The sequence below is a fragment of the Salmo trutta genome, chromosome 39 (assembly GCF_901001165.1).
Source record: "Salmo trutta chromosome 39, fSalTru1.1, whole genome shotgun sequence".
NCBI lineage: Eukaryota > Metazoa > Chordata > Actinopteri > Salmoniformes > Salmonidae > Salmo > Salmo trutta.
In genome coordinates this window covers 22,477,208-22,500,774 of record NC_042995.1, presented here as the reverse complement: position 1 = coordinate 22,500,774, position 23,567 = coordinate 22,477,208, and the positions used below count along the sequence as shown (strand labels likewise).

The window sequence follows — 23,567 nt, the reverse complement described above, 5'->3', positions numbered from 1 at the left end:
TATGTTTTTGTCCTGTTTGATTTTGCTTTGATCAACACCACATGAATGCTTATTGTCATGTTATTATAACCCATGTAGTATTTTATTTCAGTAGGAGATCATATACAACTAAAATCAGATGAATGAGATTAAAACAATCAGTAGGTTACTGGTGCACACTGTAAATCCAATTTTCACTAGCCTAAAGAAAAACAAAATAGATTTAGAGGACTGTACAAAGAAGTTGAGGGAAAGACGAAATCATTTGTGTAAATCCAGCAAGTATGTTTTTTGTGTGACAGTTGTTGCTTTGCCACAGGGGCAAAGACATGCACCTTCAAGGCGTTGACTAGTTTGATTTTCATTTCAGAATAAAATACCAAATAAGGTAGCAAATAAAGCATCATTATTATGTCAGTGATATGAAAGCTGTGCACATTGCTATGATAAAAAAAACTGTGTAGTGCTGAAAAGAACATCGCTGTAGAGATGCGCAGCCAGGACGCACGTTGATGTTCCAGAACACGACCTATTGAAAAATAGCCACAATGCACAGCGGTTTATCACATTGGAAGTAATCACTGTGAACGAGTGTCAAATCCAAGGTGAGTGGTGTTTTATTTAGCAGAATTAAACGCATTATAATCGTTTTCATTGTATTAACGCCAAATCGTACATGTTCGTTATCTTCATGCTAATACAAGTCATAGCCAGCCGGTAAGAGAGTCGACTAATACTATACTGTAAGTTAGCTAGTGTCATGTTTTTGTTGCTGCTTCAGATGGGTGTATGGAAGATATGCACAGGGTTGGGTTTCCACTAGTTACCACAGCCACGTTACCGCCGTCAGCTATCCAGCTTGCTAGGAACCGTTAACTAGCTAGTAACGTTAACTTCAGCTAGCTACTGTACACGCACTGTTTAGCTTTCGCCAGTAATATTCATGTTCAGTTTAGCTAGTTTGGTAGCGTTACTGTCGAACTTAACAGTTGTCATTTGTCCCTCTCTCTGTCTGACAGTATGGCTCTTCATAAACTATTCCGGCTGTCCTCGTTGTTCCGCTCAGCGGGGTCATTGACACTGCGCAGGAATTTCGGCCTGTCTGCTGTCCTCTTCAACCGGGCCAAGGACCTGGACCCTATCCAGAAACTATTCCTAGACAAGATCCGCGACTACAGCACCAAGAGCAAGTGAGTGCGATAAATAACCGCACTATTTGTCTTACTGTCACTACTGCTAACTTACTTGTTTATTCATGTTGGTAGGCTATAAATTAGCTAGGCGTAAGTGGAATGACCCGTGATGTCATGTCAGAGATGGTGGCAGGGAGTCTGCACGTCCTTTTAGCACTGCAGAGCTATTTGCAGAAGGCTGGGCCATATGTTCAGTAGGCGACCGTTGTGGGACGTTGCAAATAAAAATGTCGGGAACAGAGCTAGCAGACTTGATTCTTGATTATACAGTACATGTCAGAGTCGTGTTCATGCTACATAATATATTTCTATCTGAACGTTCCACACTGTTGTGCACCTTCTGAACATGTCCCTATATGCCTAGATGGCAAGATCCATGAAAAGCGTAGAATGCTGAAGGTGTTTTGATAGGTTTATATATGTCTGACTCATTATAGGGTATTATAATTACGTGGTTTCTTGAGCTCACCCACTGCAACAACGGTAGGACTGTCCCCGACGACAACAAAAAATCTTGGTCGACCAAGATTTGCCTGTTCTGTGCATTAGCCAAATCAACTATATTCACTGAGCTTGTCTGATGCTTTAAGCACACTGTTTGGTTAAATAGTTAAGACACACAAATCACTAGAGGGAGTCCGACCAGCAGTTGGTATGATTGTGCCAGGCTGGGCTAAGACTTGCTGTGTTAAAAAAAGAAGACAGCGAGTGACTTTGACTAGCACCCGTTGTCTCTGTCTCCTCCCTGCTGCAGTGACCACCACAGAACATCAGTGTTTCTCGTGCTGTCTCTGTTGCTTAAGCTGCCACATAATTACAGCCATTTCTGACTGAAAAGTTCTGTTGCCCGAAATCCCTCATTTGTTTAGGAAAAACATTCCCTCAACACTTGCTCTCTTTACATGACACGTAAGCATCGCACGCACGTGACCTATAGGGCCTGATCTATAGCATATCATAATATATCATATCATAATCACATCAATAAATTGGTTCTAACAAATTCCGAACACCGTGGCAGCAAAATGGATGCAGAGGACGTGACAAATAAACTCGACTAGAACGGTTTATTTATTGTTTAAGCTAATTATTCAAGGTTCGCTTTATTTTAAAACGAAATCATAAATGACTCATATGCTTTGATGACATGAACTTATGAAGGATTGATACAGTATCCAGTAAGTATTTCAAATGTAGGCCTAAGTAAGTTAACATATTAGGACTAAATAGGATGCGCTCTTAGGCCTACAGCTCAATGGTGGTTATACAATGCTGCTAAACTCACCCTACTAATGATAATGACATTACTTATTATTATAATTATTATTTTTCTGCCAATTTGGAACAGTGTAAACACTAAATAAATAATATCAGAGGGGCTGTTCTACAGGAAGAAAAGTGTAAAGAAAAGATTAAAGGTGCATCCTGTTTCCATTGATCATCCTTGAGATGTTTCTACAACTCGATTGGAGTCCACCTGTGGTAAATTCAATTGATTGGACATCGTTTGGAAAGGCACACACCTGTCTATGTAAGGTCCCACAGTTGACAGTGCATGTCAGAGCAAAAACCAAGGCGTTAGGTTGAAGGAATTGTCCGTAGATTTCCGAGACAGCATTGTGTCGAGGCACAGATCTTGGTAAGGATAACAAAACATTTCTGCAGCATTGAAGGTCCCCAAGAACACAGTGGCCTCCATCATTCTTAAATGGAAGAAGTTTGGAACCACCAAGACTCTTCCTAGAGCTGGCCGCCTGGCCAAACTGAGCAATCGGGGGAGAAGGGCCTTGGTCAGGGAGGTGACCAAAAACCCAATGGTCACTCTGACAGAGTTCCAGAGTTCCTCTGTGGAGCTGGGAGAACCTTCCAGAAGGACAACCATCTCTGCAGCACTCCCTCAAGTAGGCCTTTATGGTAGTAAAAGTGGTAGTCCACAGTAAAAGGCACATTACAGCCAAAAAAAAAGGCACCTAAAGGACTCTGACCATGAGAAACAAGATTCTCTGGTCTGATGAAACCAAGATTGAACTCCTGAATGCCAAGTGTCACATCTGGAGGAAACCTGGCGCCATCCCTAAGGTGAAGCATGGTGGTTGCAGCATCATGCTGTGGGGATGTTTTTCAGTGGCAGGGACTGGGACACTAGTCAGGATTGAGGGAAAGATGAACGGAGCAAAGTACAGAGGTCCTTGATGAAAACCAGCTCCAAAGTGAAGGGGTCTGAATACTCTCCAAATGCACTGTATATGAATGATTTATAAAGCCAGGCACATTTAATAGTAAGGCTACTGATTTCTAGACCTAAATACGTTGGTTTCCTCACTTTTCTTACACAATAAGGCAAGGGCTGTTTTGTCGTCTCCTCATTCTGCTGCTGCCTCCGCTGCATTGTTCAACACAAATATGCTCGTTAACTTTGCTATTATGCACATAGCAACATGGTCTAGGAAAAGGTGCCAATTCAACGGCGTGTTTCAGAACCGTGGACAGCGACCACTAGCCAACGCGGGAGAAAGCAAATTTGTTATAAAACATATTTTTCATTATTGTTGCACCATTGTTCTTATATAATATAATATAACCATATACAATTTTAGTAGCACATGTATTAGAGTGATGGACTGTGCCATCCCCACGGCCTCCACAATGGATTAGTCCACTCACAGGGGCAAATCAGACCGGTGTCTTCTACACAACTATATATATTTTTGCTACTGCTCGAATAAAGAACTATCGGTCGACCAGTCGACTAAATGGGGTCAGGCCTAAACAACAGAGTAGTGTATTCTATGCTAGTGTTGTTTTAAAGGTTCATTCCCCATCTTTCTCTTTTCTCCAGGGCTGCAGCAGGTGGGATTGTTGATGCAGGCCCCTCTTACGAAAAGGGTGTCTCAGAGGAGATCACCAAACTGCAGAGGTTATACGGGACCGGTGACCTCACCAAATTCCCTGACTTCAAATTTACAGGTTCGTTAAGGCTGCAGTATAGAGCTGGGATCAGACGTTTTACTGATATCATTAATAACGACAAGTTGCCTACAGTAGAGAAATGTGATGTTTGAAATAATATGGGCGATTGCTAATGGAACAATAGATAGCTACGACATTTAAAGTGTAATAGAAAAAGTAACTGGGGTGTAAATTCATTTGAACAAATGTGTTTGATTTGTCATTATTGTAATAATTGTCAATTTATTGTGATATGGATGTCACCCAGCTCTACTGCAGTAGAAGCATTTCTTGGTTGCTTGGTCATAGACTAAACTGTAATACCACCGTCTCACCCTACGTAGTTTACTCATTCTATGCTTAAAGCAGGGGTGTCAGTCATTCCATGGTGGTTCTAGTGTCCGCGTGTTTTTCCTTTCAATTAAGACCTAGACAGCCAGTGAGGGGAGTTCTTTAGTAATTAGTGACCTTAATTCATCAAGTACAAGGGAGGAGCAAAAACCCACAGACACTCAGCCCTCCATGAAATGAGTTTGACACGGGTGGTTTTAAAGAATTCATTCACCATCAACCAGGGTTGTATTCATTAGGCACCAAAAATAAATGTATATATATATATATATATATATACACACGCACACACACAAAACATGAAAGGAACTACCGGAACAATAAACGCTTGTTTTTGTTTTGCAAAGTGTTTTACTACGGTATGCACTAATGAATACGACCCAGCATTACTCAATCTCCCTTCTCTCTTCTCCAGAGCCCCAGCTGCAGGAAGTGGCCAAGTGAACACTGGCCATGATGACGTTGTCTCTGTCCTACATGTCACCACTATAATGTACTATTTAATAAATGATGTTGGATTAAACGTGAGAACATTTGTTTTCTTACGCTAATCAGTCAAGGGGTTATAATAAGAGTGATTTTGCAAACCATGTTCAACCTTACATGCTTGCATTTTTGATCATTTACTGATTTTGAATGATAACATATGATGACGTTACAGTACAGTCTCGCTCGCCTGACTCATGGCACTCCACCCTGTTCCAGCGGCTGTGGGAGAAGGCTACATGGCGAGAAATGATTGAAAAAGTTTATGATAGAAAATCTTTAATACTGAATAAGCATCTTACAAAGAATAAACTTACAGCAACCCCTTCATCCATAGCCTAAGAAACATACACTATTAGACAAAAATGCAGTAGCACAATAATACTTTAGCTTAAACAAAACAAGAAAACACTTACAAAAGAGCCCCTAGATAGAATATAACAACTACTTTTGAAAGGCACTGGGCATCACAGAAAATGTAGGCATCTTCGGGTGAGCAGGGGTCCATCTCAAAGGTCTCAATTCAATTAGTATTGCTGAAATTCAGCGCTATTGCACGATTGAAATGTAAAGGTAATTTATGATTGAGCCAACATTATGCAGCGTTCAACGTGAAGGAAGTCTACGAAAATAGGAACATCGCCTTTTAATTTCAATCATAGCACTGAACTTCGTCATTACGGATTGAATCGATCCCAAAGTGTCTCCTTTCCTGCACTGTTCTGAAAGGCATATAGTGGATGGCCAATATTCAAAATGGAGGAGGCAATCCATAAGACTTGTGGTGATCTCTGGTGTTTTTCGGGATGTCTCCTGTTCTGACCAACACTGCTTTACTATTATTGGGGCGCGGCCCATCCAAAAAAACAATTTCTCCATCTTAAAACAGATGGACTTTGATGTGGATATTTTTTATTTTTTTTTACCTGTATGCTAATTAGACTAACGGGGGGGCGAGGACATCGACTATGTAATTTTGGGCTCCCGAGTGGGGAGGCATCACTACAGACCCTGGTTCGATTCCAGGCTGTATCACAACCGGCTGTGATTGGGAGTCCCATAGGGCGGCGCACAATTGGCCCAGCGTCGTCTGGGTTTGGCCGGGGTAGGCCGTCATTGTAAATAAGAATTTGTTCTTAACTGACCTGCCTAGTTAAGTAAAGGTTAAATAAAAATCCAAACCGACTGAATGAGGTCTACGCGAGTACTGCCCTCAGAAGAAAATGGATTGGTCAGTTAAGAACAAATTCTTATTTACAATGACGACCTACCCCGTCCAAACCCAGACGACGCTGGGCCAATTGAGCGCCGCCCTATGGGACTCCCAATCACAGCCGGATGTGTTACAGCCTGGATTCGAACCAGGGACTGTAGTGACACCTCTTGCACTGAGATGCTGCGCCACTCGGGAGGCCTAATGTGATGGCTACCTTGTATCCACAACTTTCCCTTAAGTTCACATCAATGCTTATCCAATAACCATCAGAAAATATGTACAGTATATCACACTCAGATGCCATGTTCAAGTCTTTGGTATAAAATAAGATTTAGGTAGTTCATGTTTTGGCCAGTTGAGGGGGAAGTGAGCATGTGTGGGACGTAATTCCATGGGTCCACCACAAGATGGCGATAGGCTGTAGTTTAACAACTTGGCCACCAGAGGGGAGTAGAGTACCATGTGACTAATATAATAGGCTTGCATTGAAGGCCCAGGGACAGCAAAACAGGAGGAATAAATGGCCTCTACGCAGAGTTGTCTGTCCCTCCTTGCTATCCATCCACAAGGGTGAGGAGAGCAGGGTTGGTCAGTCCCCCAAAAATGATTAACTATTCTTAGAGCTATTCATTTGGGTCGAATAAAACTACTCCAGTGTTGTCATGATGCTGGTATGTGTGGTGTCTTCCAGGGGGTTGTCGCGGTCCTCACAGCATGAAGGACTGGGTGTGTTTGAAGTCCGCAGGCTGAGCGAGAGAAAACAGTAGCATATTTTCATTCAGTCAGAACTACTGCAATTCAGATCTTTTTCTCCATTATTAGTAACCATTTGGAGAATTTTACTTACTACTACTGCCAAGAGAATTCTACTAGAAATGATCATATTGTCTTTTAATATGGTTATAAAATGTTATCTAGAAAATGTCACATGTAAGGGGTAATGCTCAAGTCAACATTTCCTGTGAACATAATACCCATCCATGAATACATCAACAGAGAAAATCTGAGGAAAAACACTCACATCTTGGGGTGGAGGGTTGTAGTTGGCATTAGTCCTGGAAGACAGAGGCATTTATAAAGACAATGGATTGTTTGACACAGTGGAGGGAGCGAGAGGGAGGGAGTTTCCTAAATGTGATGCAGCTGTGGTCTCAGTAAAAACATTGGCATCTATCAAAGAACACCATTACATCAAACACAGCACAGGACACGGTCCTATGGAGCGGAGCGGAAAGGGCAACTTTTTCTGTAAAGGACTCCTGGGCGCACACGTCCACGCGCAAGCGCACACAAACAGTGTGCTTCTATATAAAGTCCTGTTCATTGTCAATTGTTAAATTGTCTACTTTTAAATCTATTACTCGGTCTGTCTGTGGTTCAGACTCACTTGTCTTTTGTTCTATGGAGGTCCTGGCTGCTGATGTGGGCCACACCATGACACTGAGGGATCCAAAAGGACCTGGGGGGGGTCAAAGTTGAGTGAGGGGGTGATGAGGTTCACAATCCATGCTCAGGGTTACTAACAACACGACCACACGGAGGGGGTAAGCGAATCACAATTCAGCCGAGAGGGAAGTTAATTAGCAGTCAGGGTTCACTTGAAAAAGAGATGTCAATCACAATGTGACTTCCCTAGATAAACAATGACTCATTATTGGTATTATTTGTAATTCATTCAAAATAATCATGATAATATACCTAGTCATCTAACTGGCCTAATCTAGAGTCAGTCAGTCAAAATAACAAACCTAGTTTTTCCTAACTGGGTCATAAAACACCTGTTCGTGTCTCTCTCTGTGAGAAGAGACAGGCTTGCATCGCTGGGCTCAATCACACCTGTCACTCTCTACTGAACTCACTCGGAACATTCAAACGCACACACCTCTATTAGTCAGTGGTAGTTACACAGCAATGCAGATGTATTCCGTGGCAGGGTGTCGTCGCTGTATTTTAATAATTGTTCATGGATTTAAGGACAACTCTTACCTTCCTCTGTGTTCTGGAGATGGATAGAAATGAAGAGGAGAGTGGAGACAGAAAGTAAGAGGAAGTGAGTGCAAATGATATTTTCTAACAGAGAGTCAGACATATTGTATGTACATGGACAGACAGAGAGAGGGGCAGACAGACTCACTGCTGAAGTAGCCATTACGGTGTGCATAGTACCCCCCGAAGCCACAAATGGCGATGACCAGACAGATGACCACGACCGCAGCAACGACCCCTGCCATGTTTACATCCTCTGAAAGAGAGAGTGAGAGAGTTTGAGAGTCACGCTAGTTGGTTACAATACTGAGGGCACCTCTAATAACATTTCTCTACACGCAGATGACATTCTCCTCTATATAACCAACACTCAAGCCAGTATCGGAGATATCTTGGATCTGATTCATTTGTTTTGTACCTTCTCTGGCTACAGAATCAATTGGAATAAGTGAATTAATGGCTGTTTGAGTGCAGGACCCTTCTTGGTTAAAACATCTCCCATTTAAGATTTCCTCAGAAAAAATGAACCCACCTGGGGATTGAAATTACAAAACTGTACTCTTCCCTATTTAAAGCTAAAAACCCTGCCACGTTTTGGCTCGATGACGCACCTGTGTCATACTTTTGGCTTGACATGGAGCATGAGGATTGCTTCCCCTACTCCATTGGTGCAGTGATGATGTCCCTTATACGCCTTGGGAAATCGCTTTATAGACACAAACCCATTGCACATAGCACAATCTGTATTTGGAAGCAAGTTAAGGTACTCTTTGACCTCAGACCAGTGTCATTGCTGCTCCCGATAGTGAGGAATCCTTCCTTTGCCCCTTCCAACTTAATAATTTTGATCGCTGGGGAGAAGTTCGGATCCATGCCATAAGGGATCTGTACCTAGTGGGGGCCTTTGCCTCCTTTGAACAAGTGAGAGAAAAGTATGACCTTAAGATATTTGTGGAACAGTGTTGCTTCTGTCCCTCTCCTCGCCCCAACCTGGGCTCGAACCAGGGACCCTCTGAACACATCGACAAGTCACCCTTGATGCATCGTTACCTATCGCTCCACAAAAGCCACGGCTCGGTTATCCTTCTGGGGGTTATTCAAGAGGTCTTTTCTTTTTTGTTTATCTTTTTGAAAAACAACTTCTATTTCTTTCATTACTGTTTATGTTGTACCATTTGTTCTAATGTTTCCTTAGCTTAGAAGACCAATTGTACAGTTGTATGCCTATATACCTACACTTCACAATTTAATTTATTTTGTGTAACAGACATATACAACAAAATGTACAATCTGGACCCAGAGGATATCACTTGAAAGTATTAATTAAAACGCTTGTTTCCAAAGTGGTCCCAGATGGTAAAAACAATAACACATTTAATAATTAAAAAGGCAAGACAAAATTACAAACAACCATAAATACATTAATTTATATTGACAACCTAAAAAGTGGCACTATTCACTGCACCTTTCCCTAACCTTAAAAATCAATCTATTCATTGTAGATCATACCGATCCTTCAGATAAATACACCTGACCAGCAGTAGGGGGCACAAGGGGCAGTGTAGTGGTTTCTCTTACTTAGACAACCTTATCCAAATGAAAACCTTTGCCTGGTTTTTGAAGCTATTTCCACTTTTTCTTTGCTTGATCTCCAGGGGGAGGCTATTCCATAGACAAATGCCTGTATAGAAAAACGTGCCCCTCGCAGTACTGTTTAATCTTGGGATTTTACAAGACATAACACTAGCTCTGGTATTGTAACTGTGTTGGTTATAGACCATATCAATGTGGTTTGAAGCACGAGAGTCACGCCAGTTTGTGGAAAGACAAAACTACACTAATATGAACCACAATCATTCTCATAATTACACACACACACTTGCATACATGCACGCACACTCACCTATCTTCATGTGTTTAGCCTCACACATCTTGGGCGGCCCCACTTTGTTTGATGCCAGACAGCTGTACTGTCCCGTGTCGCCTCTCGCCACAGTCTTAAACTCCTGCCAGAGGAGAGGGAAAGAGACAGATGGAGGGCTCAATGGAAAGAAAAAGAGAGAGGAAGATGATATGATGCACAGAACCTGTACCGTTTTTTTGCAATTGGTCTAGAGTATACCAGTGTGCTTCCGAACTAAGGGTCTATATGGGTTGATGTCTGACCAAAGGGAAGTGACCTATATCAGAATATTGATTGTCGCACTCGCGCTGGCAATACACTGGATCACTGCCACTAACTTCCGCGATGCATACAAGGCTCTCCCCTGCCCTCCTTTCAGCAAATCTGACCACAACTCCATTTTGCTCCTCCCTTCCTATAGACAGAAACTCAAACAGGATGTACCCGTGACAAGGTCTATTAATAACCGCTGGTCTGACCAATCGGAATCCACACTTCAAGATTGTTTTGATCACCCGGACTGGGACATGTAGCCTCAGAGAATAATATTGATTTATACACTGAGTCGGTGAGTGAATTTATAAGGAAGTGTATAGGAGAAGTTGTACCCACTGCGACTATTAAAACCTACCCTAACCAGAGACTGAATGAGCGAACCACCTCATTTAACCATGGAAACCCCAGACTGGGAATATGGACGAATACAAACAGTGTAGTTATTCCCTCTGCAAGGCAATCAAACAAATGTTAGTATAGAGACAAAGTAGAGTTGCAATTCAATGGCTCAGACACGAGATGTATGTGGCAGGGTCTACAGACAATCACAGGCTACAAAAAGAAAACCAGCCACGGACACCGACGTCTTGCTTCCAGACAAACTAAACACCTTCTTTGCCCGCTTTGATGATAATACAGTGCCACCGACGCGACCCGCTACCAAGGACTGTGGGCTCTCCTCCGTGGCCGACGTGAGAAAGACATTTAAACGTGTTAAACCTCGCAAGGCTGACGGCCCAGACGGCATCCCTAGCCGTCTGGGCCGGTGATGATCGTGGACTTCAGGAAACAGCAGAGGGTGCATCCCCCTATCCACATCGACGGGACAGCAGTGGAGAAGGTGGAAACTTTTAAGTTCCTCGTCGAACACATCACGGACAAACTGAAATGGTCCACCCACACAGACAGTATGGTGAAGAAGGCGCAACATAGTCTCTTCAACCTCAGGAGGCTGAAGAAATCTGGCTTGTCACCTAAAACCCTCACAGTTTTTTACAGATGCACAATTGAGAGCATCCTGTCGGGCTGTATCACCAACTTGTACGGCAACTGCACCGCCCACAACCGCAGGGCTCTCCAGAGGGTAGTGAGGTCTGCACAACGCATCACCAGGGGCAAACTACCTTCCCTCCAGGACACCTACAGCACCTGATGTCACAGGAACGCCAAAAAGATCATCAAGGACAACAACCACCCGAGCCACTGCCTGTTCACCCTGCTACCATCCAGAAGGTGAGGTCAGTACAGGTGTATCTGGGACCGAGAGACTGAAAAATAGGCCATCAGACTGTTAAACAGCCATCACTAATACAGAGAGGCTGCTGCCTTCATACAGACTTGAAATCATTGGCCACTTTAATAAATGTATCACTAGTCACTTTAATATTGCCACTTTACATAACGTTTACATATCTTGCATTACTCATCCCAAATGTATATACTGTATTTTATACCATCTATTGCATCTTGCCTATGCCGCTTGGTCATTGCTCATCCATATATTTATATGTATATATTCTTATTCCATCCCTATACTTAGATTTGTGTGTATTAGGTAGGTGTTATGGACATTTTTGATTACTTGTTAGATATTGCTGCACTGTCGGAACTAGAAGCACAAGCATTTCGTTACACTCGCAATAACATCTGCTAACCACGTGTATGTGACCAATAAAATTTGATTTGATTTCTGAGGTAGCCACTGTTGGTCTGAACTGTAACTAAGGTTTCAGTGTCCTACTGAGGTTTGTATTATCATATACTGTGTTAGTGGTTGGTTATACTTCCATGTATTGGAGTCTGTAATGGAGGCCTGCTACATCGGATGAATAACTTACAGTGTACAGAGCGTGAGGCGCTCCTATTAATGGCAATGAAACTTGGGCGTAAGTGAGCTGTAGGTGAAGTTATACTTTTGTTCTATTTTCATTTTTTTCCCCGCAGCTCACAATAGGATAAAGGACCTTGCACATTGCTCTCGCTGGCCAAAAATTACACATCCAGTGAAGTAGGTAAAAATAAAATCTCGATGCCCTAGTGTGGCTCCTATGTAACACAGTCTGTGGGTGTGGCTGGGCCCTCATTCTGTCAAATTCAAATTGCTTTACTGGCACATACAGCGCATTCGGAAAGTATTCCGACCCCTTGACTTTCTCCAAAAATGTTTACGTTACAACCTTATTCTAAAATGGATTAACACCTCTTAAGGATCCACCCCTTTTTTCAATTTTCTCCTAACATGACATACCCAAATCTAACTGCCTGTGGCTCAGGACCTGAAGCAAGGATATGCATATTCTTGATACCATTTGAAAGGAAACACTTTGAAATTTGTGGAAATGTGAAATGAATGTAGGAGAATAACACATTAGATCTGGTAAAAGACAATACAAAGAAAAAGCCATGCGTTTTTTTGTATTTTTTTTGTACCGTCATCTTTGAAATGCAAGAGAAAGGCCATAATGTATTATTCCAGCTCAGGCGCAATTTAGATTTTGCAGTGTATGTGCAAAGTTTTAGACTGATCCAGTGAAACATTGCATTTCTGTTCAAAATGTTGTATCAAGACTGCCCAAATGTGCCTAATTGGTTTATTAAATAGTTTTTTTCTCCCCTCATCAATCTACACACAATACCCCATAATGACAAAGCAAAAACAGCTTTTTAGAAATGTTTTGCTTGCAAAAAAGAACTGAAATATCACATTTAAAGTATTCAGACCCTTTACTCAGTACTTTGTTGAAGCACCTTTGGCAGTGATTACAGCCTTGAGTCTTCTTGGGGATGTCACTACACGCTTGGCACAACTGTATTTTTGGAGTTTCTCCCATTCTTCTCTGACAGATCCTCGAAAAATTCTGTCAGGTTGATGATTGGGGACTACAGGAAAAGGAGAACCAAGCACACCACCATTCTCATCGACGGGGCTGTAGTGGATCAGGTTGAGAGCTTCAAGTTCCTTGGTGTCCTCATGACCAACAAACTATCATGATCCAAACACACCAAGACAGTTGTGAAGAGGGCACGACAAAGTCTATTCCTCCTCAGGAGACTGAAAATATTTGGCATGGGTCCTCAGATCCTCAAAAGGTTTTACAGCTGCGCCATCGAGAGCATCCTGACTGGTTGCATCACTGCCTGGTATGGCAACTGCTCGGCCTCCGACCGCAAGGTACAACAGAGGGTAGTGCGTACGGCCCAGTACATCACTGGGGCCAAGCTTCCTGCCATCCAGGACCTCTATAACAGGCGATGTCAGAGGAAGGCTCTAGAAATTGTCAATGACTCCAACCATCCTAGTCATAGACTGTTCTCTCTGCTACCGCACAGCAAGCGGTACTGGAGCGCCACGTCTAGGTCCAAAAGGCTTCTTATCAGCTTCTACCCCCAAGCCATAAGACTCCTGAACAGCTAATCAAATGGCTACCCAGACTATTTTCATTGCCCCCCCTCTTTAACGCTGCTGCTACTCCCTGTTAATTATCTATGCATAGTCACTTTAACTCTACCTACATGTACATTTTACCTGAATTACCTCGACTAACCGGTGGCCCCGCACATTGACTCTGTACTGGTACTGCCTGTATATAGCCTCGCTATTGTTATTTTACTGCTGCTCTTTAATTACTTGATACTTACATTTTTTACTTAACACTTATTTTTCTTAAAACTGCATTGTTGGTTAAGGGCTTATAAGTTAGCATTTCACTGTAAGATCTACACCTGTTGTATTTGGTGCATGTGACAAATACAATACAATTTGATTTGGATGGGGAGCGTCACTGCACAGCTATTTTTCAGGTCTCTCCAAAGATGTTCGATCGGGTTAAAGTCCGGGCTCTGACTTGGCAACTCAAGAACATTCAGAGACTTGTCCCGAAGCCACTCCTGCGTTGTCTTGGCTGTGTGCTTAGGGTCGTTGTCCTGTGGAAGGTGAACCTTCGCCCCAGTCTGAGGTCCTGAGCGCTTTGGAGCAGGTTTTCATCAACAATCTCTCTGTACTTTCTCCGTTCATCTTTCCTTGATCCTGACTAGTCTCCCAGTCCCTGCCGCTGAAAACCATCCCCACAGCATGATGCTGCCACCACCATGCCTCACCTTAGCAATGGTGCCAGGTTTCCTTGATGTGTTGCTTGACATTCAGGCCAAAGAGTTCAATCTTGGTTTCATCAAACCAGAGAATTTTGTTTCTCATGGTCTGAGAGTCTTTAGGTGCCTTTTGGCAAACTCCAAGTGGGCTTTCATGCCTTTTACTGAGAATTGTCTTCTGTCTGGCCACTTGACCATAAAGGCCTGATTGGTGGAGGGCTGCAGAGATGGTTGTCTTTCTGAAAGTTTCTCCCATCTCTATAGAGGAACTCTGGAGCTCTGTCAGAGTGACCATTGGGTTCTTGGTCACCTCCCTGACCAAGGCCCTTCTCCCCCGATTGCTCAGTTTGGCCAGGCGGCCAGCTCTAGGAAGTGTCTTGGGGGTTCCAAACTTCTTTCAATTAAGAATGATGGAGGCCACTGTTTTCTTGGGGACCCTCAATGTTGCAGAATTGTTTTGGTACCCTTCCCCAGATCTGTGCCTCGACACAATCCTGTCTCGGAGCTCTACAGACAATTCCTTCGACCCCGTGGCTTGGTGTTTGCTCTGGCATGCACTGCCAACTGTGGGACTTTATATGGACAGGTGTGTGCCTTTCCAAATGATGTCCAATCAATTGAATTTACCACAGGTGGACTCCAATCAAGTTGTAGAAACATCTCAAGGATGATCAATGGAAACAGGATGCACCTGATCTCAATGTTGAGTCTCATAGCAAAGGGTCTGAATACTTATGTAAATAAGGTATTTCTGTTTTTTATTTGTAATACATTTGCAAACATTTCTAAAAACCTGTTTTTGCTTTGTTATTATGGGGTATTGTATGTAGATTGAGGAGGATTTAAAAAAATATATATTTTAGAATAAAGCTGTAACGTAACTAAATGTGGAAAAAGGGAAGGGGTCTGAATGCTTTCTGAATGCACTGTACATTGAGTAAATCGTGCCAAAGCATCAATGGTACGACTGTATATACACTGTTCTTAAAAAGTATCTCACCAATATGCCCGTGATTGGGTTGAGATGGTAGGTGGCGTTGGCCATGCGGGAGGGGGTCAGAGGCTTGTCATCTTTGTACCAGGAGTAGGTGGCTGGGGGGATGCTCTGCTGGTCCCTACAGCGCAGCTGCACCACAGAGCCCGTCAAGGCCGAGCTGGGGATCTCACAGGATGGGGTGTGGGGGGGCACTGTGAGGAGGGTACAGCCGCAATGTCAGCTGGGTTTAAGGGGGTGCTCAAACAGCACGGGCAGCATGTCTGAGACAACACACAGACACACTCAGAACACTCAGTCAGGCAGACAGATGATGTGGTACACACCCAAGACTTCGAGGGTGATGTTAGTCTCCCCCAGGGTGATGGTGTCGTGAGGGGCAGTGATCTCACAGCGGTATTCGCCTGCGTCTTTCTGGGTCACCCTCTGTAGGGTCACCGTTGCCCCCTTGATCCTGGCACGCCCCGCAAAGGCTCCTGGGAGAGTGGAAACCGGTCAACACAGATGTGGTTTCTTAAGAACAAAAGTTCTACTTAAACTAACATCAACCATCTGGTAACTTCTCATACAAATGTCTTTGTAATGTTCATCACATTCAGCTTTATGTTGATGAAGCTCTTAAAATGTGTTTCCCTCATGTGAGGAGAGTAAATGAAATCTGAGAGTCTGAAGATGGGCTCTGGACAGGGATTAAATGAGACTGAAAGAGAGCAATGGAAGAAAATGTGCCAGGACAGCCAATCACCTCTGAAGTGTCCCTCATAGTAAACAAATGATACATCTGTTCCTTTCTTCTTCCACTCGATTCGAGGATTCTGTTCCTTCTCTGTCCGGAAATCACAGCTCAGAACCGCATCAGAGTTCTCATGGACCTCCACCTTGGGCGTGGTTGTTGACACAGTAACAGGGACAATGGGGAGGCCTGAGGGATGGAGAGAGAGAGAGAGAGGTGCCACATATGGGGTTGGGGGAAAGGGTTGTAAGATGGAGGACCAGTTATGAACACGTTAATGCAGTTATAAATCAGCTATAAAGCAATTAGAATCAGTTATGAACTAGTTTATAATCTGTTATAAACCAGTTATATTCAGTTATGATGAACCAGTTGTGAATGTTGTATGAACCAATTATATCTGTTATGAACCAGTTTTTCCTCTGGACCAGATTGACAGTGGAGCATGAAGACTCATGGCTGATTGTTTGGTTGGCTGGCTGTGTCTGTGTGTCGCTCCAGTTGAACATGTACATCTAGACAGGAACAGGAAATAGGAGCATCCCTTCCTGTCGGTTGATTGGTGCAGGGGTCAGGATTATTGTTTTGTCATCCTGTTGCTGTCCACAGGTCGCCCGGGTAACGCCCAACCATTGAGGGAGGAGCACGTGTTGCGTGTGTATGTGCATATGTATGTGTGTGTGGGGGAGATTAACTGGACCACAGTTTGGTACAATAACGTTATGTACAACACACACTTAATATGTGGGTCGTTCCATGAAAAGACTGCCTTTTATGTCCCTTTTGACATCTTATGTAGAAATTGTGCACCAATATTGAATTTTTAAAGCCTGTTATAGTAAATGAAGAGCCTTTTAAAATATACTATACCCCATGGAGAAAATCAGGTTTTTCAGTGGTGGAAAAAGTACCCAATTGTCATACTTGAGTAAAAGCAACCTTAACAGAAAATGAATCAAGTAAAAGAGAAAGTCCTCCAGTAAAATACTATTTGAGTAAAAGTCCAAAAGTATTTGGTTTTAAATATACTTAAGTTTTAAAAGTAAATGTAATTTCTAAAATATACTTAAGTATCAAAAGTAAAAGTATAAATCATTTCAAATTCCTTATATTAAGCAAACCAGATGGCACAATTGAATCGTTTTATTTATTTATTTACGGATAGCCAGGGGCAAGCATTTATATTTAGTGATTAATCAGATCAGAGGCAGTAGAGATGGCCAATGATGTTTTCTTGATAAGTGTGTGAATTGGACCATTTTCCTGTCCTGCTAAACATTCAAAATGTAGCTAGTACTTTTGGGTGTTAGGGAAAATGTATGGAGTAAAAAGTACATTATTTTCTTTAGGAATGTAGTGAAGTAAAAGTAGTCAAAACTATAAATAGTAAAGTACAGATACCCCCTAAACTACTTAAGTAGTACTTTTTACTTAAGTACTTTACACCACTGGGTTTTTTATTATATGAATAACACTTGCTAAAGTGCCATAATTCAGCATTTTGACATGTCCCTCTGTGCACCCTCTATGATTCTAGAAAGTTATTAACCCACTTAACCCCAACATTTCACCATCATTGTAAAGCCCTAGTTATTTTGTTGCTTTGCCTAGAGTCCCCCTGAAGTACCCCCTCGTGTGCATTCATGAGCCCATGCTCATGAGTCTTATCAAGTACCCCCTTGGATAGGCCAAGTACCCCTGGTTGGGGAACCCACTGGTCTACACTGTACTTAACTGAGGTCAACAACCAAATGAGTCATTCACTGTTAGCAGTTCGCTAGCTTCCTGTTTCGTTAGCTTCTGTTTGTTGCACTATTAGTGGACCAGAGGGTGGGGTGGGGCAGAGGAAAGGTCCTAACCAATCCTCCTGGTCTCCTGCTTTTCCCCACTGTTAGCAGTTCGCTAGCTTCCTGTTTCGTTAGCTTCTGTTTGTTGCACAACTTCCTGTGGTTCTATTAGTGGACCAGAGGGTGGGGTGGGGCAGAGGAAAGGTCCTAACCAATCCTCCTGGTCTCCTGCTTCCCCCCACTGAAGGGCAGGAGTGCGTCCCAAATGGTATCCCACTTCCTACATAGTGCCCTATGGGCCCTGTTCAAAAGTAGAACACTATATAGGGAATCTAGACGCAAACCGGGTCTACGTGGAAGAATTGAGGGAAAGAATGGAGGCCAAAGTGAGACAAAGGCATTGGAGAGGCACAGGAAGTGATAATGGATATACAGGTCCTCTCAGGGTGGAGGTGGCCATCTTAAATGGCCAGGACAGCAGAGCAAAAGTTGGGAAACAAAACGTAAACAACTTGCTCGCTGAAAAACAATGAAGCAAACAATGAAGCATACTCAATTTAATTTCAATCTAGTCGATTCACAGGAAATAAACGGAAAAACTGAATGTGTGTCCCATTGATTTTGAATTATCGTTCTGAATCCTAGTTATGAGTATTTAGGCAATTAGGTGTACATAGGCCTACACATTATCAGTGGCAGAATGCTATCTCTCGTTTGATGTGCGTAAGTACAGTATGAATTCAAACTGCAGACTCATGTTGCCTATTCACATTGTCCTTCAGATGTTTGAGTACAGTAGGCGGTAAAAGTGCAGCCTTGTGTATTTTGTCCCTCCCTGCTTGCTGTCTGTGTTACTTTGTGAGTATGTGTAACACTGTTATCACTGCAGCTGTGTTGGGAGTGTGTGTGTGCCTCATCACTCCCTCTTTCTCTCTGAGGATGAGCATTGTCTCTCCCTGGCTGGATGGACAAAGAGAGAGAGGGAGAGAGAGAGAGAGACAGAAGATAAGTCAATTCAAATTGAAGTCAGTCAATTCACGAAGAAAACTACAATTCCAATTCAAGAATTTAAAAAAGGGGCATTTATTTTAAATGACTTTGCAATAAACGGAAAATGAGATGCTACTTCTATAAAAAATGTCTAAATGCAAATACTTCATAATTGAGTGACTTCAATTGGAATTGAACCCCCCCACCACCAATTACCTATTATTATAAACTACAACTGAACACTAAATCTGTGCTAGGAGCATTTGATATGTTAGGCATCTATTAGCATCTAAGAGGACATCCATTTCCAGACAGAGAGTGATCTAGAGAGACAGAGAGAATGTGTGTGTGTCTTCCAAGGAGAACAAAGCCCCTCTGTATCCGTGTAACCCTGCACTGCCCTGTCAGGAACAGCTGTGCCAGTCAGGGGTGGTGGTGGTGGTGGGGGGCTTGTTTGCTAAATGTTGGCATCTCACTGACACCATGGAATCGTCCCAAATGACACCCTTTGTAGTGCACTACTTTCGAACGGAGCACTATGTGCCCTGATAAAAATGTAGTGCACTATAAAGGGAATATAGAGTGCCATTTGGGATGGGACAATATGGTGACCTGCTGTTATCAAAGTTGGTGGTACCCGCCCTTGGGTTGCCCGCATCCAGATTAGACTGGCCTGTTTCCAACAAAAACTTAAGGCCACATTAGTGGTCCGTATCTGTTTTCTGTAGTTGCATGTAGTCCAATATCATCGCAATAAGGCGCACACACAGTGAGGAAGGCTGTATACGAAAGACCGGCAACGTTGGAAACTCTAGTACGGCCATAGTGGTTAGAGCGTTGGGTCAGTAACAGAAAGGTTGCGAGGTCGAATCACGGAGCTGACAAGGTAAAACAAACTGACGTTCTGCCCCTGAACAAGTCAGTTAACCCACTCACTGTTCCTAGACCGTCATTGTAAATAAGAATTTGTTCTTAACCAACTTGCTTAGTTAAATACACTTTAAATGTAATAAGTGAAGTCAATTGCAACCGAAAGAAGTGCTGGCCCCTTTTTTTATTTGTGTGTGAAGCACTAGAAGCATCAACACAGTAAGATCACAATAATAATGTATATATTTTTTAAATTGTGCTTTATCAATATTTTCCTATCTAAAATGGCTTATTTTTTCTAAACACAAACAGCTGACATGGCATTACACATAGAAAAGCAATAGGGATGACGGTAATTTAATTATCAAGAACACCAATACAGATCAACCCCAACATGCATTAAATACGCCCACAAGTACGTAAACAAACACACACACGAATTACTCATTACCATACAGAATAACCTAAATGCAAAAGTTTACTTACATTGTATCAGTAGAATGACAAGGGGCAAAAACAGTGACGCTTTCTCCATCCTGAACTCCTGCTGTTCAAAAGTCTGTCCTTCCTCGAAAGATGAGTTGCTCTTGAGCGACAACCTATTCCCGCACTTGTCCACAACTCCAGTAATTCCAGAATCTCGTCGCTCCTTTGGGGAAATGATGTTTCAAAACTCAGTAGTATTTCCTGAGCAGTTAGGCAGCACGCCGGCGGTTCAGAAGTCGCACTTTCGGGACTTTCTGTAAACTATTACACTAGCCGCAGGGCATTCGGCTGCAGAGTGGCTGTCCACTCAGTCACTTTAGACGGTCTCTCTACTATTCTAATGTTATGGTAGGGAGGGGTTTGGTGGGGCGAGGAAGCGAGTTGGTGGGGGACTCCTGGAGAAGGAATGCGGAGAGCGCAACGCTGTGTCCAAGACGCGCACTACACTTGTCCATCGTGCGCAACGCGCCAACAATGGCCAACTGCACTGATGACTGTTTTTTTTTTGTGAGTATGTATCATCATAGTCTCAGCACTTACATCCTATCTACCCTGGCATAACGACATGCTATTTACTTTGAGACATTTTGATGAATTACCATTAAAGAGGACCACCACCAATGGTATAGGAAGCGACACCTGTTGCCAGGTGTGATTGTCGGAACAAATCAAATCAAAATGTATTTGTCACATGCGCCGAATACAAAAGGTGTAGACCTTACAGTGAAACGCTTACTTACAAGCCCTTAACCAACAATGCAGTTAAGAAAATCCCCCCCCCCCCAAAAAAGTAAGAAATAAGAATAACAAATAATTAAAGAGCAGCAGTAAATAACAATAGTGGGGCTATATACAGGGGGTACCGGTACAGAGTCAGGGGGTACCGGCACTGCCCTTTCCCACCTGGACAAAAGGAACACCTATGTGAGAATGCTATTCATTGACTACAGCTCAGCGTTCAACACCATAGTGCCCACGAAGCTCATCACTAAGCTAAGGACCCTGGGACTAAACACCTCCCTCTGCAACTGGATCCTGGACTTCCTGACGGGCCGCCCCCCAGGTGATCTTTCGTCTCTCTAGTGTTTCATAATTTTCCTTCTATTCGCAAGAGGCTGAATGTATCTTACAGGAGAAAACAGAGCGAGCGAAACAGCGCCTCTCAGTCTCTATGTGTAGGCCAACTATCTGATGCTGTCTGGTCCAAACGAGTATATTGTTGCTGCCCGTAGCATTGAAGGCAAGGGAAGCCAGCAAGCATCTGGCCTCCCTTGAGCGTTGCGCTAAACTGAGAGAGCTCAACTGTGTGGCGCACCAAAAAAAAGTGTAAAAGGGAAGCCAGCTTGGATTTTGGCATCACTCCTATCAAAACCATTGAGAGCATACTTAAATTACATAACTTGAATTGTTGCATGTCGTTGTTGTCCTCCAGCGGCCAGCTAGCTAGCTAAAATTGGCCCTTTCCTTAATTAGCCATGGATGCATAGGGATTTAGACTCATGGTTTTACATAATTCTCCGTACTGCCAGTGATCATAATGGTGATTATGATCCAACCATTAATCCATACATTGTTGTGCCACTGGCCTGAGAGGATGGAAGTTCAATCTGTAGCTAGATGTAGAAGGCTAATGTTAACTAGCTAACGTTGCCCATGAATGGAAGTTAGGCTAGTGAGCAAGCGTTTAAGCCAGGTAGCCTAGGACAACAAAAAATAAAAGCATGTACTGTATGACAGAGTGATAGACCATTTTGTCTACATGAGAGAGAGGAGGATGGCATTTCTCTAATAGAGTCAGTCAACATATTTTTCTAATTGCACGAACACACGGGCACACACAGAAATCAGCACCATGGACAGCCACATATTTGGCTTACATTGATTGGACTAAATAGTTTTTGGTATCTTTCAGTTGTCACTGTATTAGACTAAGCAGAGGTGATTTGATGATGTTGAAGGTGAAATGGTGCTGGAATAGTGGCGGCAGCTCCTGTTTTCTTTGCGACTTGCGGTAACTCCATGGTTCTAAATCAATAGTTGTTTAGTGGTCTGAAAATGTTGGAAACATTAACTTGCTTGACCATGCAATTGTCTGTTACTACATGCAATATGCTGGACAGAGTTTGCTATCTGGTTTTGTGATAAAACAAAGGTGTGGTTTATTTAATCTGCCACCATTTTCTTATTGTCTCGGTCTTTAGGCCTATGTATCACGGTCACAAGACTATGAATTAACAGGTTATAGAGCAAAATACGCAATTATCATCACACATAGATTGCGATATGGCTTTTTGGGGGGCTTCCACAGTGATTTTACCCACGCAGCGTTACTGCCTTAGCGATCTCAGTTTTTAACTTTATTGTATGGTTGTGGAATAATCCATTGTGAATGTTTCTTGTACAGGCTTATAGTCCAAGCTATATTTTACAAAAGCATATAGGCCTATCCCATCATTCGTTAATTCAAATATCGAATTGATAACGGATTACATAAACCAGGAATTTACATTACATTCCTCTCACTAACTTTAAACATCAGCTATCTGAGCAGCTAACCGATCGCTGCAGCTGTACAATATCCATCTGTAAATAGCCCACCCAATCTACCTACCTCATCCCCATATTGTTTTTATTTACTTTGCTGCTCTTTTGCACACCAGTATCACTACTTACACACCACCATCTGCTCATCATCATCTGCTCATCTATCACTCCAGTGTTAATCTGCTAAATTGTAATTACTTTGCTACTATGGCCTATTTATTGCCTTACCTCCTCATGCCATTTGCACACACTGTATATAGACTTTCTTTTTTTTCTATTGTGTTATTGACTGTACGCTTGTTTACTCCATGTGTAACTCTGTGTTGTTGTTTCTGTCTCACTGCTTTGCTTAATCTTGGCCAGGTCGCAGTTGTAAATGAGAACTTGTTCTCAACTAGCCTACCTGGTTAAATAAATGTGAAAAAAAAGAAAGAATACTTTTTGTGGACAACAACATTTAGGTTACATTTTGACGCATTTGTCTGGATAATATCCATGGAATATAGTAGTCTGGAATTCCAGGCACCGGTTCAAACATCTCAGTTGGTGAGAGGGGGACTGTAATTTGTCCTTGGGTGTGTCTTCCATACTGTCGCTGGCTGTCGGGGTGGGGCTGGCTGTTTGAGCGGGGCGACAGCTGTGCAATGGGCAACCTCTCGATCTGTCTCACAGTACTGTGGATATTAAAAATGTCCCATCACCATTGTTGAGACTCTAGACACGGAGCATCCTAGA

The 23,567-nt window shown here is 42.8% G+C and overlaps 2 protein-coding genes across 3 annotated transcripts; one reads left to right on the top strand and one right to left on the bottom strand.

The window, feature by feature from the left end:
• Positions 1 to 446: 446 nt before the first annotated feature.
• atp5pf (ATP synthase peripheral stalk subunit F6) lies at positions 447 to 5,000 on the top strand. The gene is made up of 4 exons (XM_029740387.1): positions 447 to 584; positions 999 to 1,169; positions 4,012 to 4,139; positions 4,888 to 5,000. The coding sequence occupies exons 2-4, from the start codon at positions 1,000 to 1,002 to the stop codon at positions 4,914 to 4,916; spliced, it is 327 nt and encodes a 108-aa protein (XP_029596247.1). The 5' UTR covers positions 447 to 584; position 999; the 3' UTR covers positions 4,917 to 5,000.
• Positions 5,001 to 6,804: 1,804 nt separating this feature from the next.
• jam2a (junctional adhesion molecule 2a) lies at positions 6,805 to 20,629 on the bottom strand. Of its 2 annotated transcripts, XM_029740385.1 has the most exons (10): positions 20,289 to 20,627; positions 16,168 to 16,344; positions 15,749 to 15,898; positions 15,429 to 15,616; positions 10,064 to 10,166; positions 8,309 to 8,416; positions 8,161 to 8,173; positions 7,562 to 7,633; positions 7,196 to 7,229; positions 6,805 to 6,920 (listed from the first exon to the last, which is right to left on the bottom strand). In XM_029740385.1, the coding sequence occupies exons 1-10, from the start codon at positions 20,335 to 20,337 to the stop codon at positions 6,882 to 6,884; spliced, it is 933 nt and encodes a 310-aa protein (XP_029596245.1). In that variant the 5' UTR covers positions 20,338 to 20,627; the 3' UTR covers positions 6,805 to 6,881. The 2 variants fall into 2 exon arrangements, with proteins under 2 accessions (XP_029596245.1, XP_029596246.1); XM_029740386.1 differs by lacking the exon at positions 7,562 to 7,633 and having other exon boundaries at positions 20,289 to 20,629.
• Positions 20,630 to 23,567: the final 2,938 nt, after the last annotated feature.